This window comes from Hyperolius riggenbachi, chromosome 5 (assembly GCF_040937935.1).
Source record: "Hyperolius riggenbachi isolate aHypRig1 chromosome 5, aHypRig1.pri, whole genome shotgun sequence".
Lineage (NCBI taxonomy): Eukaryota > Metazoa > Chordata > Amphibia > Anura > Hyperoliidae > Hyperolius > Hyperolius riggenbachi.
Genome location: NC_090650.1, coordinates 205,756,764 through 205,771,874, shown reverse-complemented (window position 1 = coordinate 205,771,874; position 15,111 = coordinate 205,756,764). Strand labels below are relative to the sequence as shown.

Below are 15,111 nucleotides of genomic sequence, written 5' to 3'. Positions count from 1 at the left end.
GAAGGAGGAGGCTTGTAAATGGAGGCTCACCGATGTAAAGTAGTCGCAAGGGTCCAGGAAGGCTTGAAACGCGCGCTGCCCGCGCTGTCCGGCTAGCTCCGCCGAAGCTGCAAAGGGGCATACAACCTGAACGGAGATCGATGGGACAGTCGAAAGGGGCGATGTGGGGGTAACTTGTCTGCTGCCTTGGGACAAAATACGTCAGAATACTCTGAATACTGCTCAGGAACCCCCTCCACCTGAATCCTGGTTTGGCCCAAAGTCACCTTCAATAAACATTGTTGGAAACAATGATCTGACCAGGAAATTAATTGGCCGGTGGCCCAATCAATGTGCGGAGAATGAAGGCGTAGCCATGGCATACCAAGTATAATAGTGGACGTAGACATATGTAACACAAAAAACTGTAATGTTTCCCAATGCAGAACCCTCACAGTGATTCCTACCTCTGGTGTCTGAGACAGCGGATGATTCCTCTGCAGAGGAGAATCATCCACTGCCGTAACCTGAATGGGTGGTTCCACCGTAGTGAGCGGAATACCCAATTTTTTAGCAAACTCAAAGCTCATAAAATTAGCCGCGGAGCCTGAATCAATAAAGGCTTCCGTGGCCTCGGTCTTATCTTCCCATGTAACAGTACAGGGAAAAAGTAACCGTTTTTCTTCTAGGGGTATGAGTTGGGCGCCTAGGGGAATACCCCCTACAACTCCTAGGCGGTAGCGTTTCCCGGCTTATTAGGACAGTTTCGTACTCTATGCCCCCCTTCAGCACAATACAAACATAGCTGTTCGGTCATTCTCCATCTCCGCTCCACTTGGGTTAACTTTGACCGACCAATCTGCATCGGTTCGGTTGGAGGCAAAACCGGAGGAGATGAGACAGTAGGAGGTGGGGTCACTGGGGCTGTGGCGTAAGACACCACTCTGACCCGAGAACTACCTCTGGTCTGTTTTTGGTAGCGCAGCCTGCGGTCGATACGGATGGCCGCTGAGATGGCCTCATCGACTGTTCTGGGCTCGGGCTGACTAAGCATCAGGTCAGAGAGCTCATCAGACAGCCCTGATAATAAAGAGTCTAACAGGGCATAAGTGTCCCACCTGGCTGTAACTGACCATCTCCTAAATTCAGCTGCGTAATCCTCGACCGGACCTTTGCCTTGACGCAACAGCTTGAGCTTCCGCTCAGAAGTCGAGGCAAGATCCGGGTTGTCGTAAATTACTGCCATAGCTTTGAAAAATTCTTCTACGGAGGTAAGGGCTAAGTCTCCGGTGGGCAAACTGTATGCCCATGTCTGAGAGTCGCCCGATAACAAGGTCTTTATAAATGTGACCTTTTGGGCCTCAGTTCCTGAAGATCGGGGTCTCAATTCGAAATAGGATAACACTCTACTCCTAAAATTACGAAAGTCAGATCTGTGACCAGAAAATCGTTCAGGTACGGGCATACGTATATCAACGCTAGGAGGGGATCGCACCTCATCCACTGACGTCTGGAGGGCTTGTACAGACCCTGATAGGGCATCAATTAACCACTTAACGACCGCCCCCAGCCGATGGGCGGCGGCAAAGTCCGGGCCCAAACGACCGCAATACGCCCATCGGCGGGGGCGGCTGCGGGAGTGGCTATGCGGCGATCGCGTCATTCGTGACGCGATCAGCCGCCGGGGACTGGCTCCGCCCCCCGTTCGCCGTAACCCGCCGGCCGTTCGGAAGCGCCGGCGGGTTACTGGCATCCGGATCGCCGCTGCAACAGTGTATAATAGGCTTTGTAATGTATACAAAGCCTATTATACTGGCTGCCTCCTGCCCTGGTGGTCCCAGTGTCCGAGGGACCACCAGGGCAGGCTGCAGCCACCCTAGTCTGCACCCAAGCACACTGATTTCCCCCCCCCCTGCCCCCTGATCGCCCACAGCACCCCTCAGACCCCCCCCTGCCCACCCCCCAGACCACTGTTTGCACCCAGTCACCCTCCTAATCACCCATCAATCACTCCCTGTCACTATCTGTCAACGCTATTTTTTTTTTAAGTCCCTAATCTGCCCCCTACTCCCTCCTGATCACCCCCCCACCCCTCAGATTCTCCCCAGACCCCCCCCCAGACCCCCCCCCCCGTGTACTGTATGCATCTATCCCCCCTGATCACCTGTCAATCACCTGTCAATCACCTGTCAATCACCCGTCAATCACCCCCTGTCACTGCCACCCATCAATCAGCCCCTGATCTGCCCCTTGCGGGCAATCTGATCACCCCCCCACACCAATAGATCGCCCGCAGATCCGACATCAGATCACCTCCCAAATCCATTGTTTACATCTATTCTCTCCTCTAAACACCCACTAATTACCCATCAATCACCCCCTATCACCACCTGTCACTGTTACCCATCAGATTAGACCCTAATCTGCCCCTTGCGGGCACCCAATCACCTGCCCACACGCTCAGATTGCCCTCAGACCCCCCCCTTATCAATTCGCCCGTGCAATATTTACATCTGTTATTCCGGGTAATAACCCACTGATCACCTGTCAATCACCCATCAATCACCCCCTGTCACTGCCACCCATCAATCACCCCCTGTCACTGCCACCCATCAATCAGCCCCTAACCTGCCCCTTGCGGGCAATCTGATCACCCACCCACACCAATAGATCGCCCGCAGATCCGACATCAGATCACCTCCCAAATCCATTGTTTACATCTATTCTCTCCTCTAAACACCCACTAATTACCCATCAATCACCCCCTATCACCACCTGTCACTGTTACCCATCAGATTAGACCCTAATCTGCCCCTTGCGGGCACCCAATCACCCGCCCACACGCTCAGATTGCCCTCAGACCCCCCCCCTTATCAATTTGCCCGTGCAATATTTACATCTGTTATTCCGGGTAATAACCCACTGATCACCTGTCAATCACCCATCAATCACCCCCTGTCACTGCCACCCATCAATCACCCCCTGTCACTGCCACCCATCAATCAGCCCCTAACCTGCCCCTTGCGGGCAATCTGATCACCCACCCACACCAATAGATCGCCCGCAGATCCGACATCAGATCACCTCCCAAATCCATTGTTTACATCTATTCTCTCCTCTAAACACCCACTAATTACCCATCAATCACCCCCTATCACCACCTGTCACTGTTACCCATCAGATTAGACCCTAATCTGCCCCTTGCGGGCACCCAATCACCCGCCCACACCTCAGAACGCCCTCAGACCCCAGCCCTGATCACCTCGCCAGTGCATTGCTTGCATCTATTTCCCCCCTCTAATCACACCTTGAGACACCCATCAATCACCTCCTGTCACCCCCTAGCACACCTACCCATCAGATCAGGCCCTAATTTGCCCCGTGTGGGCTCCTGATCACTCGGCCAAACCCTCAGATCCCCCTCAGACCCCCTTCCGATCACCTCCCCAGTGCATTGATTGCATCTATTTTCCCCTCTAACCGCCCCCTGAGACACCCATCAATCACCTCCTGTCACCCCCCTAGCACTCCTATCCATCAGATCAGGCCCAATACATCCTGTCATCTAAGAGGCCACCCTGCTTATGACCGATTCCACAAAATTTGCCCCCTCATAGACCACCTGTCATCAAAATTTGCAGATGCTTATACCCCTGAACAGTCATTTTGAGAAATTTGGTTTCCAGACTACTCACAGTTTTGGGCCCGTAAAATTCCAGGGCAGTATAGGAACCCCACAAGTGACCCCATTTTAGAAAGAAGACACCCCAAGGTATTCTGTTAGGTGTATGATGAGTTCATAGAATATTTTATTTTTTGTCAAAAGTTAGCGGAAATTGGATTGTTATTGTTTTTTTCACAAAGTGTCATTTTTCACTAACTTGTGAGAAAAAATAAAATCTTCTATGAACTCACCATACCCCTAACGGAATACCTTGGGGTGTCTTCTTTCTAAAATGGGGTCACTTGTGGGGTTCCTATACTGCCCTGGCATTTTAGGGGCCCTAAACCGTGAGGAGTAGTCTAGAAAACAAATGCCTCAAAATGACCTGTGAATAGGACGTTGGGCCCCTTAGCGCACCTAGGCTGCAAAAAAGTGTCACACATGTGGTATCGCCATACTCAGGAGAAGTAGTATAATGTGTTTTGTGGTGTATTTTTACACATACCCATGCTGGGTGGGAGAAATCTCTCTGTAAATGGACAATTGTGTGTAAAACAAATAAAAAAATGTGTCATTTACAGAGATATTTCTCCCACCCAGCATGGTTATATGTAAAAATACACCACAAAACACATTATACTACTTCTTCTGAGTACGGCGATACCACATGTGTGACACTTTTTTGCAGCCTAACTGTGCTAAGGGGCCCAAAGTCCAATGAGTACCTTTAGGATTTCACAGGTCATTTTGAGACATTTGGGTTCAAGACTACTCCTCACGGTTTAGGGCCCCTAAAATGCCAGGGCAGTATAGGAACCCCACAAGTGACCCCATTTTAGAAAGAAGACACCCCAAGGTATTCTTTTAGGTGTATGATGAGTTCATAGAAGATTTTATTTTTTGTCACAAGTTAGCGGAAATTGATATGTATTGTTTTTTTTTTCACAAAGTGTCATTTTCCGCTAACTTGTGACAAAAAAAAAATCTTCTATGAACTCACCATACTCCTAACAGAATACCTTGGGGTGTCTTCTTTCTAAAATGGGGTCACTTGTGGGGTTCCTATACTGCCCTGGCATTTTAGGGGCCCTAAACCGTGAGGAGTAGTCTAGAATCCAAATGCCTCAAAATGACCTGTGAATAGGACGTTAGGCCCCTTAGCGCACCTAGGTTGCAAAAAAGTGTCACACATGTGGTATCGCCGTACTCAGAAGAAGTAGTATAATGTGTTTTGGGGTGTATTTTTATACATACCCATGCTGGGTGGGAGAAATCTCTCTGTAAATGGACAATTGTGTGTAAAAAAAATCAAATAATTGTCATTTACAGAGATATTTCTCCCACCCAGCATGGGTATGTGTAAAAATACACCCCAAAACACATTATACTACTTCTCCTGAGTACGGCGGTACCACATGTGTGGCACTTTTTTGCACCCTAAGTGCGCTAAGGGGCCCAAAGTCCAATGAGTACCTTTAGGATTTCACAGGTCATTTTGCCACATTTGGTTTCAAGACTACTCCTCACGGTTTAGGGCCCCTAAAATACCAGGGCAGTATAGGAACCCCACAAATGACTCCATTTTAGAAAGAAGACACCCCAAGGTATTCCGTTAGGAGAATGGCGAGTTCATAGAAGATTTTATTTTTTGTCACAAGTTAGCGGAAAATGACACTTTGTGAAAAAAAACAATTAAAATCAATTTCCGCTAACTTGTGACAAAAAAAAAAAATCTTCTATGAACTCACCATACATCTAACGGAATACCTTGGGGTGTCTTCTTTCTAAAATGGGGTAATTTGTGGGGTTCCTATACTGTCCTGGCATTTTAGGGGCCCTAAACCGTGAGGAGTAGTCTTGAAACGAAATTTCTCAAAATGACCTGTGAAATCCTAAAGGTACTCATTGGACTTTGGGCCCCTTAGCGCAGTTAGGGTGCAAAAAAGTGCCACACATGTGGTATCGCCGTACTCAGGAGAAGTAGTATAATGTGTTTTGGGGTGTATTTTTCCACATACCCATGCTGAGTGGGAGAAATATCTCTATAAATAGACAATTGTGTGTAAAAAAAATAAAAAAATTGTCATTTACGGAGATATTTCTCCCACCCAGCATGTGTATGTGTAAAAATACACCCCAAAACACATTATACTACTTTTCCTGAGTACGGCAATACCACATGTGTGGCACTTTTTTGCGGCCTAACTGCGCTAAGGGGCCCAAAGTCCAATGAGCATCTTTAGGCTTTACAGGGGTGCTTACAATTAGGCACCCCCCAAATGCCAGGACAGTAAACACACCCCACAAATGACCCCATTCTGGAAAGTAGACACTTCAAGGTATTCAGAGAGGAGCATAGTGAGTCCGTGGCAGATTTCATTTTTTTTTGTCGCAAGTTAGAAGAAATGGAAACTTTTTTTTTTTTTGTCACAAACTGTCATTTTCCGCTAACTTGTGACAAAAAATAAAATCTTCTATGAACTCACCATGCCTCTCACTGAATACTTTGGGATGTCTTCTTTCCAAAATGGGGTCATTTGGGGGGTATTTGTACTATCCTGGAATTTTAGCCCCTCATGAAACATGACAGGTGCGCAGAAAAGTCAGAGATGCTTGAAAATGGGAAAATTCACTTTTGGCACCATAGTTTGTAAACGCTATAACTTTTACCCAATCCAATAAATATACACTGAATGTTTTTTTTTTTATCAAAGACATGTAGCAGAATAACTTTCGCGCTCAAATGTATAGGAAATTTTACTTTATTTGAAAAATGTCAGCACAGAAAGTTAAAAAAGTCATTTTTTTGACAAAATTCATGTCTTTTTTGATGAATATAATAAAAAGTAAAACTCGCAGCAGCAATCAAATAGCATCAAAAGAAAGCTGTATTAGTGACAAGAAAAGGAGGTAAAATTCATTTAGGTGGTAGGTTGTATGACCGAGCAATAAACCGTGAAAGCTGCAGTGGTCTGAATGGAGAAAAAGGCTCTGGTCCTTAAGGGGCGAAAAGACTGTGGTCCTGAAGTGGTTAATGCTTGATGACTACCCAGCACTTGATTGATGTTATCCACCGAAGTGGCAAGTGCGCCCAGACAGTCAGTGCGTGCGTCCATATTGTTTTTTGGTCTGGCGTTCTGTAACGATCGGTGTAACACAGCGAGGATCTGATTACCGGTGATCTGCAGTATCACTGGGAATACAGCTATATACCAGATTATTGATGATCTGCACTATCACTGATAATCAGATATATATGCTAACCTCTGGACACCTGAGTAGAGTAGTAGTGTTTGGTGCAACAGTAATACCTAGAGGACTAGGTCTCAGGGCAGTAAAGAGTACTGCACAAATTCCTTCCGGAGACCTGAACTCTCCCGGAGGGAGGAGTCAGGCTGAGAGTAGGAAGGACAACCTAGAGTGACTGTAACGATTGAGGAACTTTCTCCGTGATCAGCGCACAATGCGTGCACTGACACGGCGGAAATCCTCCACAAGCGTGTAATTGCAGGCACCCAGCAAAAGGTGCTACGCACCTGTAGAGGGAAATTCCTGTCGGCAGATGGCGCTGGGGAGTGCAGAGGAACCAATCCTCTGTACCTCCACAAATGCCAGACAGGAATTGTACGAAGCGCAGAACGCAATCGCAAGAGAGGCGATTGCAAATGAAAATGAGCAAAGGGACAGGTTGTATGTGTGTGCGTCAATCCAGTCGCCACCCCGCGACCGCGCACACACAACAGATATGAAATAGGAACGCGATCGCGAGAGGTGCGATCGCCAGACGTGACACAAGGCAGATCAGAATAGAATACGAGGGTAGCAAAGGCACAGCAAATAAAACAATGAGGAGATACGGAAAATAACAAACGCTAGCTAACCGCGAACACCGCACTCATTCGCAACAGTGCACGCGGTTATGCGCGGTCTCCACGTGATAAGCACAATAGAGACAAGCACGCCTAACTAACCATTAACAGACAAACATGAAACAGAGGACGCGAGCGCTTGCTTAACGGTTACCTCACCGAGCCTCCAGCAAGCGTAGCAGACAAGACAGACACACGAAAACAGGGACAAGCGAGAGATAGGATCCACAGCACTAGCGAAAAGTGGCTAGCCCGATCCAGGTACAGAGTAGCAGAACAGAAGGATCCCCAGCGCTAGCGAAAAGTGGCCAGCGCGATCCCAGAAGACAGAACAGAAGGATCCCCAGCGCTAGCGAAAAGTGGCTAGTGCGATCCCAGGAGACAGAACAGAAGGATCCCCAGCGCTAGCGAAAAGTAGCTAGCGCGATCCCAGGAGACAGAACAGAAGAGATAGCTGGTAGCAACCGCTGCACCAGCTATACTCCAAGAACAGAGATCAGAACCATTTCCTGTCGACCACCATAGGGACAGGACAATGGCTACAGGCAAGACAAGACAGAACAGGCAATACAGATAATACAATCCTAACTGCACTAGGGAAATCTGCCTAGCGCAGATTCAGGAATTACTCTAAGCTGATGTTCAAACAGAGAGCAAGGCTGACACCCCACCAGGAGTGTTACATAGGACGAAATCCTTATGACCAGCCAAGCATTGTGGGAAAGACATAGTACTTATAGTACATGCCTCCAATGAATGTGGCCAGGCAATTTGCATGACAACGTATGCAAATTCCTCTGCAAGCACAAGCTGCAAAACTGACAGAAGCTCTTCTTTCCAGAGTCCTGCAGCATGCAAACCTACACAATGGTCAAAGGGCTGCCTGCCTGCACAGGCAGCTGAGCAAATCATCACAGTGACAGGAGGGAGTGTCACTATCAGGACTGGGAACCGCCTCTGACAGTAAGGTCGGTTCTCGAGGTCGGACAAACCAGGTCGTAACCACACAGACAGATACAGTACAGATTCAGAAGGCAGATGCGGGGTCTAATAAACAAGCAGGGTACGGCAACAGGGTATCAGAAATATCGAGGTACAGAATCAGGAGGCAGATCCAGAGTCTTAGGGCGAGCCGGGGTTCGGCAACAGAGTATCAGACTAGCAAGGTACAGGATCAGAGTACAGAAGAATAGTCAGGCAAGCAGAAGGTCATAACAAATAATACAGTATAATTTCCTAACGCTAAGGTGTGAGATCCGTGGCCGTCAACACCTTTGGAAACTATGCTAGAACACAGATACAGACAGGTCTGAGTGCTACCACGAAGTGTTCGCAACGCCAGACAACCAGCAACTGAACAGCCAGCAGTATATATACACAGATACTCTCCAGCACCTCCCTAAGTGCTGGACCAATGAGAAAGAGCAGAGTTGTCAGCTGACCGACCAGGTCAGCTGACCTCTTTCTGGCTGCCATATAAGCTCTGCCTCTCCGCGCGCACGTGCGTCATTCTGAACCCAGAGGGACTATGAGTCCCAGCTACACAAACACCGTCTTGCAACGTTCCTGCTGCCCCATGCGCGGGGTTGGTCGCACCACTGGCAGCACTGGCGGCGGCCCCCCCGCGCTGGGACAAAGTATCGGTAGCAGGGTCATGCGCGCTAACCTCTGCGTTCTCTGCGTTCCGCCATGCCCTTCCCAGAAACAGCCGCCTCACGCTGTACAGAGGCGGCTGTCTTTCCGCGTTTCCTCACACCTCCCTTCTGCTGCTTAACCCTAACCTCCCTCTGGATGCATAACACTAACCTCCCTGCGGATGCATAACCCTAACCTCCCTCTGGATGCATAACACTAACCTCCCTGCGGATGCATAACCCTAACTTCTCTCTTGATGCATAACCCTAACTTCTCTCCTGATGCATAACCCTAACCTCCATCCGGATGTATAACCCTAACCTCCCTCCGGATGCATAACCCTAACCTCCCTCCTGATGCATATCCCTAACCTCCCTCCTGATGCATAACCTTAACCTCCCTCCTGATGCATAACCTTAACCTCCCTCCTGATGCATAACCTTAACCTCCCTCCTGATGCATAACCCTAACCTCCCTCCTGATGCTTAAAGAGTACCTGTGGCAAAAAATCTAAAAATAATGATTATATTTTTGCCCTAAGTTATAATCATGTGGCAGGTGTTTATTCTTCTCTTTCACCTTCTCCCAACATGCAAATCTCTGGTGAATCAGTAATTGGAAGCTGTGCTAAAAAATACCCCCCTCCCCCCCAGTTGACTAATTAACTCAGTTGACAGCTGGTAAATAGTGATGGGCGAACACCTGGATGTTCGGGTTCGGGAAAGTTCGCCGAACATGGCCGAGATGTTCGGCATGTTCGGGCCGAACCCCGAACTTCCCGAACATCCCTTTTTTGGGGGCCCTATGGGGTCGCAGGCATAAGGGGGGAGCATGCCCCGATCGCGGGGGGGGTCGGAAATTCCCCCTCCGCTAGCGCTCCCCCCTCTGCCCGCTTCCCCATTCAAAAGTTTCAAGAAGTACCTGTATAGCGGATGGCCTGGCAGTGGCACTGTGGAGTGAGGAGGAGGAGGAGTCCGGAGAGTGACGAGTTGAGGGAGGCCGGGCAGCGGGCGTGAGGTCAGAGAAAGGGCGGAACTCGCCCTTTCTCTGACCTCACGCCCGCTGCCCGGCCTCCCTCAACTCGTCACTCTCCGGACTCCTCCTCCTCCTCACTCCACAGTGCCACTGCCAGGCCATCCGCTATACAGGTACTTCTTGAAACTTTTGAATGGGGAAGCGGGCAGAGGGGGGAGCGCTAGCGGAGGGGGTGGGGGGAATTTCCGACCCCCCCCGCGATCGGGGCATGCTCCCCCCTTATGCCTGCGACCCCATAGGGGGGCCGTATTGCGGCCTGTTCGGCCGAACAGGGCCCTGTTCGCCCGAACAGGGGCCCTGTTCGGCCCTGTTCGGGGGCATACAGAAGTTCGGGGCGAACCCGAACTTAAAAGGCCGAACACCATGAGGTGTTCGGCCGAACTCGAACATCACCCGAACAGGGTGATGTTCTGCAGAACCCGAACAGTGGCGAACACTGTTCGCCCAACACTACTGGTAAATCAGAAGTTTGAGGCTTTTATTTGTTAGCTTGTCTTGCATTTTGCAGGTCAGTAAAGTTGTGCTTTTAAGAAGAAGAATTGTACTCATCCCTGCTTGTGAACAGAAAAAATAAACTCATTAAAATGTACCAATTAAAAAAAATCTACCACACTCTATGGAATTGATTGATTGTGCTCAGCGGCATAGCTAAGGAGCTGTGGGCCCCGATGCAAGTTTTACAATGGGGCCCCCCAAGCACTCCATACATAACAATTGATACGGCGCACCTAAACCTGCCAAACAACTACAGTGTCAGAGGTGCAAGAAGGGAGTGGAGAGCAGTTTGTTAATGATAACCATTATTCAAAGTATCAATAGAAGTGATTATTATGAGCACAGGACCAATAGAGAGCTAATACTGCAGTTGAGGGAGGGCCCATCGGGGCCCCTCTGGCCTAAGGGCCCTGATGCTGTCGCAACCTCTGCACCCCCTATTGCTACGCCCCTGATTGTGTTCATGATTGTGTAACCTTCCATAGCTGAGGATTTTTTTTGTTCATCTGGTCCAAGATAACCAGTTATTTTGCATGGTTTGCACTAAGTTGCTTTGTTATATGAATGACTACCATTTCATAATGATGCATTAATATCTGTTGTACTTACTGGATCTCCTTTCACTCCTTGTACACCTTGCTCTCCTTTCTCGCCAAAGTGTCCTCTTGTACCCTACAGGCAAAATGATATGAAATTAAGGGTTTTTTACAGTCAAATGCAATTTCTATAGCACTACAGTATAATAGTGTGAAAAACATTATATATAACATTTCCTGATAGGTGACTGGATCTTATTGTGCAGTAACAGTTGCATAGTTTACTGTATTTGTTTCCTCTAATCCCAACATATAAGTTTTAAATACGATTCTCTGCCACATAAAAAATATTTTCATGGCTTCAGCAACATTCAGCTAAACTTAGCCTGAGAGTGTCCAGTTCTCTCCCCCTCTCCAGTCACAGGTAACAAGGAGGTAATGGTATACTGTGGGCAAGAAAGAACACTCAGATGTATTGTTTTAAAAAACATCTCCTGGAACCGCCCTTTTCTCACACAGGACATTGCCACACTTGTGACCCATACCCTTATTATTTCATAACTAAACTACTGCAACTCTCTGCTCTGTGGCCTACCTGCTAACTGTTCAGCTTCCCTACAGTCCACCTGCTGCACGACTTATCCACCTCTTATCCCACTTCTCCAGCACCATCCCCTCTGCCAGTCCCTTCACTGGCTGCCAGTTACCCAAAGGATACAATTTAAAATCCAGACTCTCTCCTACAAAGCTCTTTAGCTCCTTCTCATCTAAATAATCTTATTTCCAGATACCATCCTACACGCAATTTCCATTCTACTAACAATATTCTCCAGTCTTCCTCTCTGGTTCCCCTTCACTCACTTCCAATTCTTCTCCTGATCCTCTCTCCTCCTTTAAAACTCTCTCCCTCAGCACATCCGCCACTCACCCATACTTACCCTTTTTAGACGCAACCTAAAAACTCACCTTTTCAGGCAAGCAGGTTCTCCTACCTAGGACACTTCAGCCACTGACCACCATTTTTTTACCATCTCATGCCCAGCTTACCTTCACCTGCTGTCCTATCCCTTAAACCTTTAGACTGTAAAGCTACGTACTCACCTTGCGATGCAGGGAGATGGATCCAGTGACACATCCTGATGACGAGTGCTCCTCCGATCCATCTTTCTGCCGGCGGGTATGCGCTACATCACGCGTTGTTACACGACGGGCGCGAGCAAGACTTCAAGCGATTTCCACACTTTGTGCAGGAGTCATCGTGGGATCTTAAAGAGAACCTGTAACAAAAAAAGTTCCCCTGGGGGGTACTCACCTCGGTAGGGGGAAGTCTCAGGGTCCCAATGAGGCTTCCCCCTCTGCTGTAGCTGCAGGCTCTCCGGAAGTCTCTGGCGATCCAGGCTCGACAAGCTGAGTTTATTTACCTTCCCTGGCTCCAGCGGGGGCGCTGTTGCAGCTCTCAGTATGGAGATAGATGAAAATAGCCGATCTCCGTCGGGTCCGCTCTACTACGCAGGAGCGGGAGAATTGCGTTGCGCTTGTGCAGCAGAGTGGCCCAACAGCGATCAGCTATTTACGCCTATCTCCGAGTGGATAGCCAATACTGCACCTGCCCTGGAGCGGGGAAGGTAAATATTTACATCCCCGCCATTCGGAGGGCCAGAGCAAGACCGCCATGGGACACAGGAGGACGGAGGAAGACTCATTAGGATCCGGAGTCTTCCCCCAACCGAGGTGAGTACCACCCAGGGGAACTTTTTGTCATTAAAGGTTTTCTTTAAAGATCCAAACTGCCAAAAGTCTGTTGTTGATTTGTTCACTGCAGCAGCTGAAATCTATGGTAATTAATAATAATAACAACAATAATTGTTCTGACTCTGCTAAAAAAAAGAAATTAAACACAGAAACAGGCGAGAGGACGGAGGACCCTCATTGGGCAATATAAGCATCACAATTTCAGGATATACTGGTAGGTAAAACATATAATGGTAATAATAATTATGTGACTGGCTTTAATCCCAGCCATTAGAAGACCAATACTGCCTCTCTATAATTGGAAATGCACTTTAAAGTTCTTACAGTAACAGCTGGATAAAGCACATGCTATTGTGGAAGACACTGCAAGTCTAGAATATATATGGTCTACTCCACTAGACGATGAAGTTTAACAATATTCCCACAATCAAATGCTAAATGTTTAGGGAGAAAGAAATATCATGTAAAAAAAAGTGAATATTCTTACGGGAAAACCTGGAAGTCCAACTTCTCCTCTGTCACCCTAGGTATAAACATAAAATGTGAGTAAACATATTGGACTGTAAATTATAATAATTTTCCTGAAGAAATCCTTTACATGAGCTAGTATGCCTGAAATATCATTAAATTACATGCAAAGCTGTACAGGGAAGCTCCTCCATGGCCTGATGGTCTTGGGTCTTTGCTTCCCTGGTGATCCTGGGTCTTTTTTTTCCTGGTGTTTCCAGACCTTTGATTTCCTGGTTGTCCTGAGCCTTTGTTTACCTGGTGTTCCTTGCCCCTTGCTTCCCTGGTCGTCCTGGGCCTTTGCTTCCCTGGTGTTCCTGGGCCTTTGATTCCCTGGTGGTCTTGGGTCTTCGATTCCCTGATGGTCTTGGGCCTTTGATTCCTTGATGGTATCAGGCCTTTGATTCCCTGATGGTATATGGCCTTTGATTACCTGTTGGTCTCGGGCCTATGATTCACTAGTGGTCTCGGGCCTTTTATTCCCTGGTGGTCTCGGGCCTTTGATTCATGGTGGTTTTGGTCCTTTGCTTCCCTGGTGTTCGTCGGCCTTTGCATCCCTGGTGTTAGCGAGACTTTGCTTCTCATGTGGCTGGCACAGATTACACCATGGTGTGCCAGAATGGATCATCCTTTACATAGTCTGTAATGTTAACTACTATACCTCCAGTAATAAGAGCTTGAAATTACATGGCTCTGAAACATGACGGGCACATGTGCATAAATTCCTTCCCCAAAATATGCACACTTACATTTAATTCTTTGTTGATTTTTTTTCCTTGGACTCAGAATAGGGAACAACCTGCTCACTGATTTGGCTGGGTGCATTCTTTTCACCTCACAATTGTTACTTGCTTAAAATGAAATGAATGTTTATTAAATCTTTATGTTTTACATACATGTATTTATTCATCACAAGTGCTTCCTCCCACACTTTCCCACCACTTTCTCTTCCTACAGGCATAGCAATGTCCCAAAGGCTATAAAACAAGAATATACTCAATCTGATTATTCACCTAACAGCAGTTTAACATTCTATCAAACTCTTATTCCAAAGACAAAACATTTCTCCATTCTTCTATTTTGATATACAAGCTAGCTTTTAGTTGCTCCAGATCCTGAGTAGTTTTCACCCCAACCCATTCATCTAAGGAGGAAGTTATTAAGGTACTTTGAGGAGTACAAACTACAATATGTTTACCTTTAACCTCCTTAGCGCGAATCCCGAGTCAGGCTCGGGACAGAAGTCCGCAGCTCAGAGCGGTAATTCCATGCCTGAGTAAGTTATATGCAAGAGCTGCTGCAGACCTCTCTGTGGTATGGGTTTTTTTAGGGTCTAAAAGCTTGTGAAAAAATTGCACGGCTTTTAGACCCTTAATCTGGAAATAATGATAACGCCAGGAAGGTTAACAACAATAACCTGATTTTAATTTGCTCTTATTCTACAAATAATATGTTTCAAATGAGTACAAAGATCAGTGGAGAAATGTGACATAAGGAGTGACCTTCATGTCAGATTTCTTATCAGTTAAAAGCTTGTTATGGGCGTACTGTATACCTAATTTCTACATGTTATTGATAATTTGTCCTGCAACAAAAGTATTTAAATTTTTATATTTTAGAACCATAGCTGAATAATTCC

The 15,111-nt window shown here is 47.3% G+C and overlaps 1 protein-coding gene across 1 annotated transcript in view; it reads right to left on the bottom strand.

Annotated features, from left to right (window-relative positions):
* Window positions 1-15,111, bottom strand: part of LOC137518568 (collagen alpha-2(VI) chain-like) — a 131,689-nt gene that overhangs the window by 42,424 nt on the left and 74,154 nt on the right. Inside the window, exons 10-11 of the mRNA XM_068236616.1 lie at window positions 13,453-13,488; window positions 11,287-11,349 (exon numbers count right to left, since the gene is read on the bottom strand). Of these exons, the coding sequence (XP_068092717.1) occupies window positions 11,287-11,349; window positions 13,453-13,488 (99 nt within the window). The remainder of the gene's footprint in view (window positions 1-11,286; window positions 11,350-13,452; window positions 13,489-15,111) is intronic.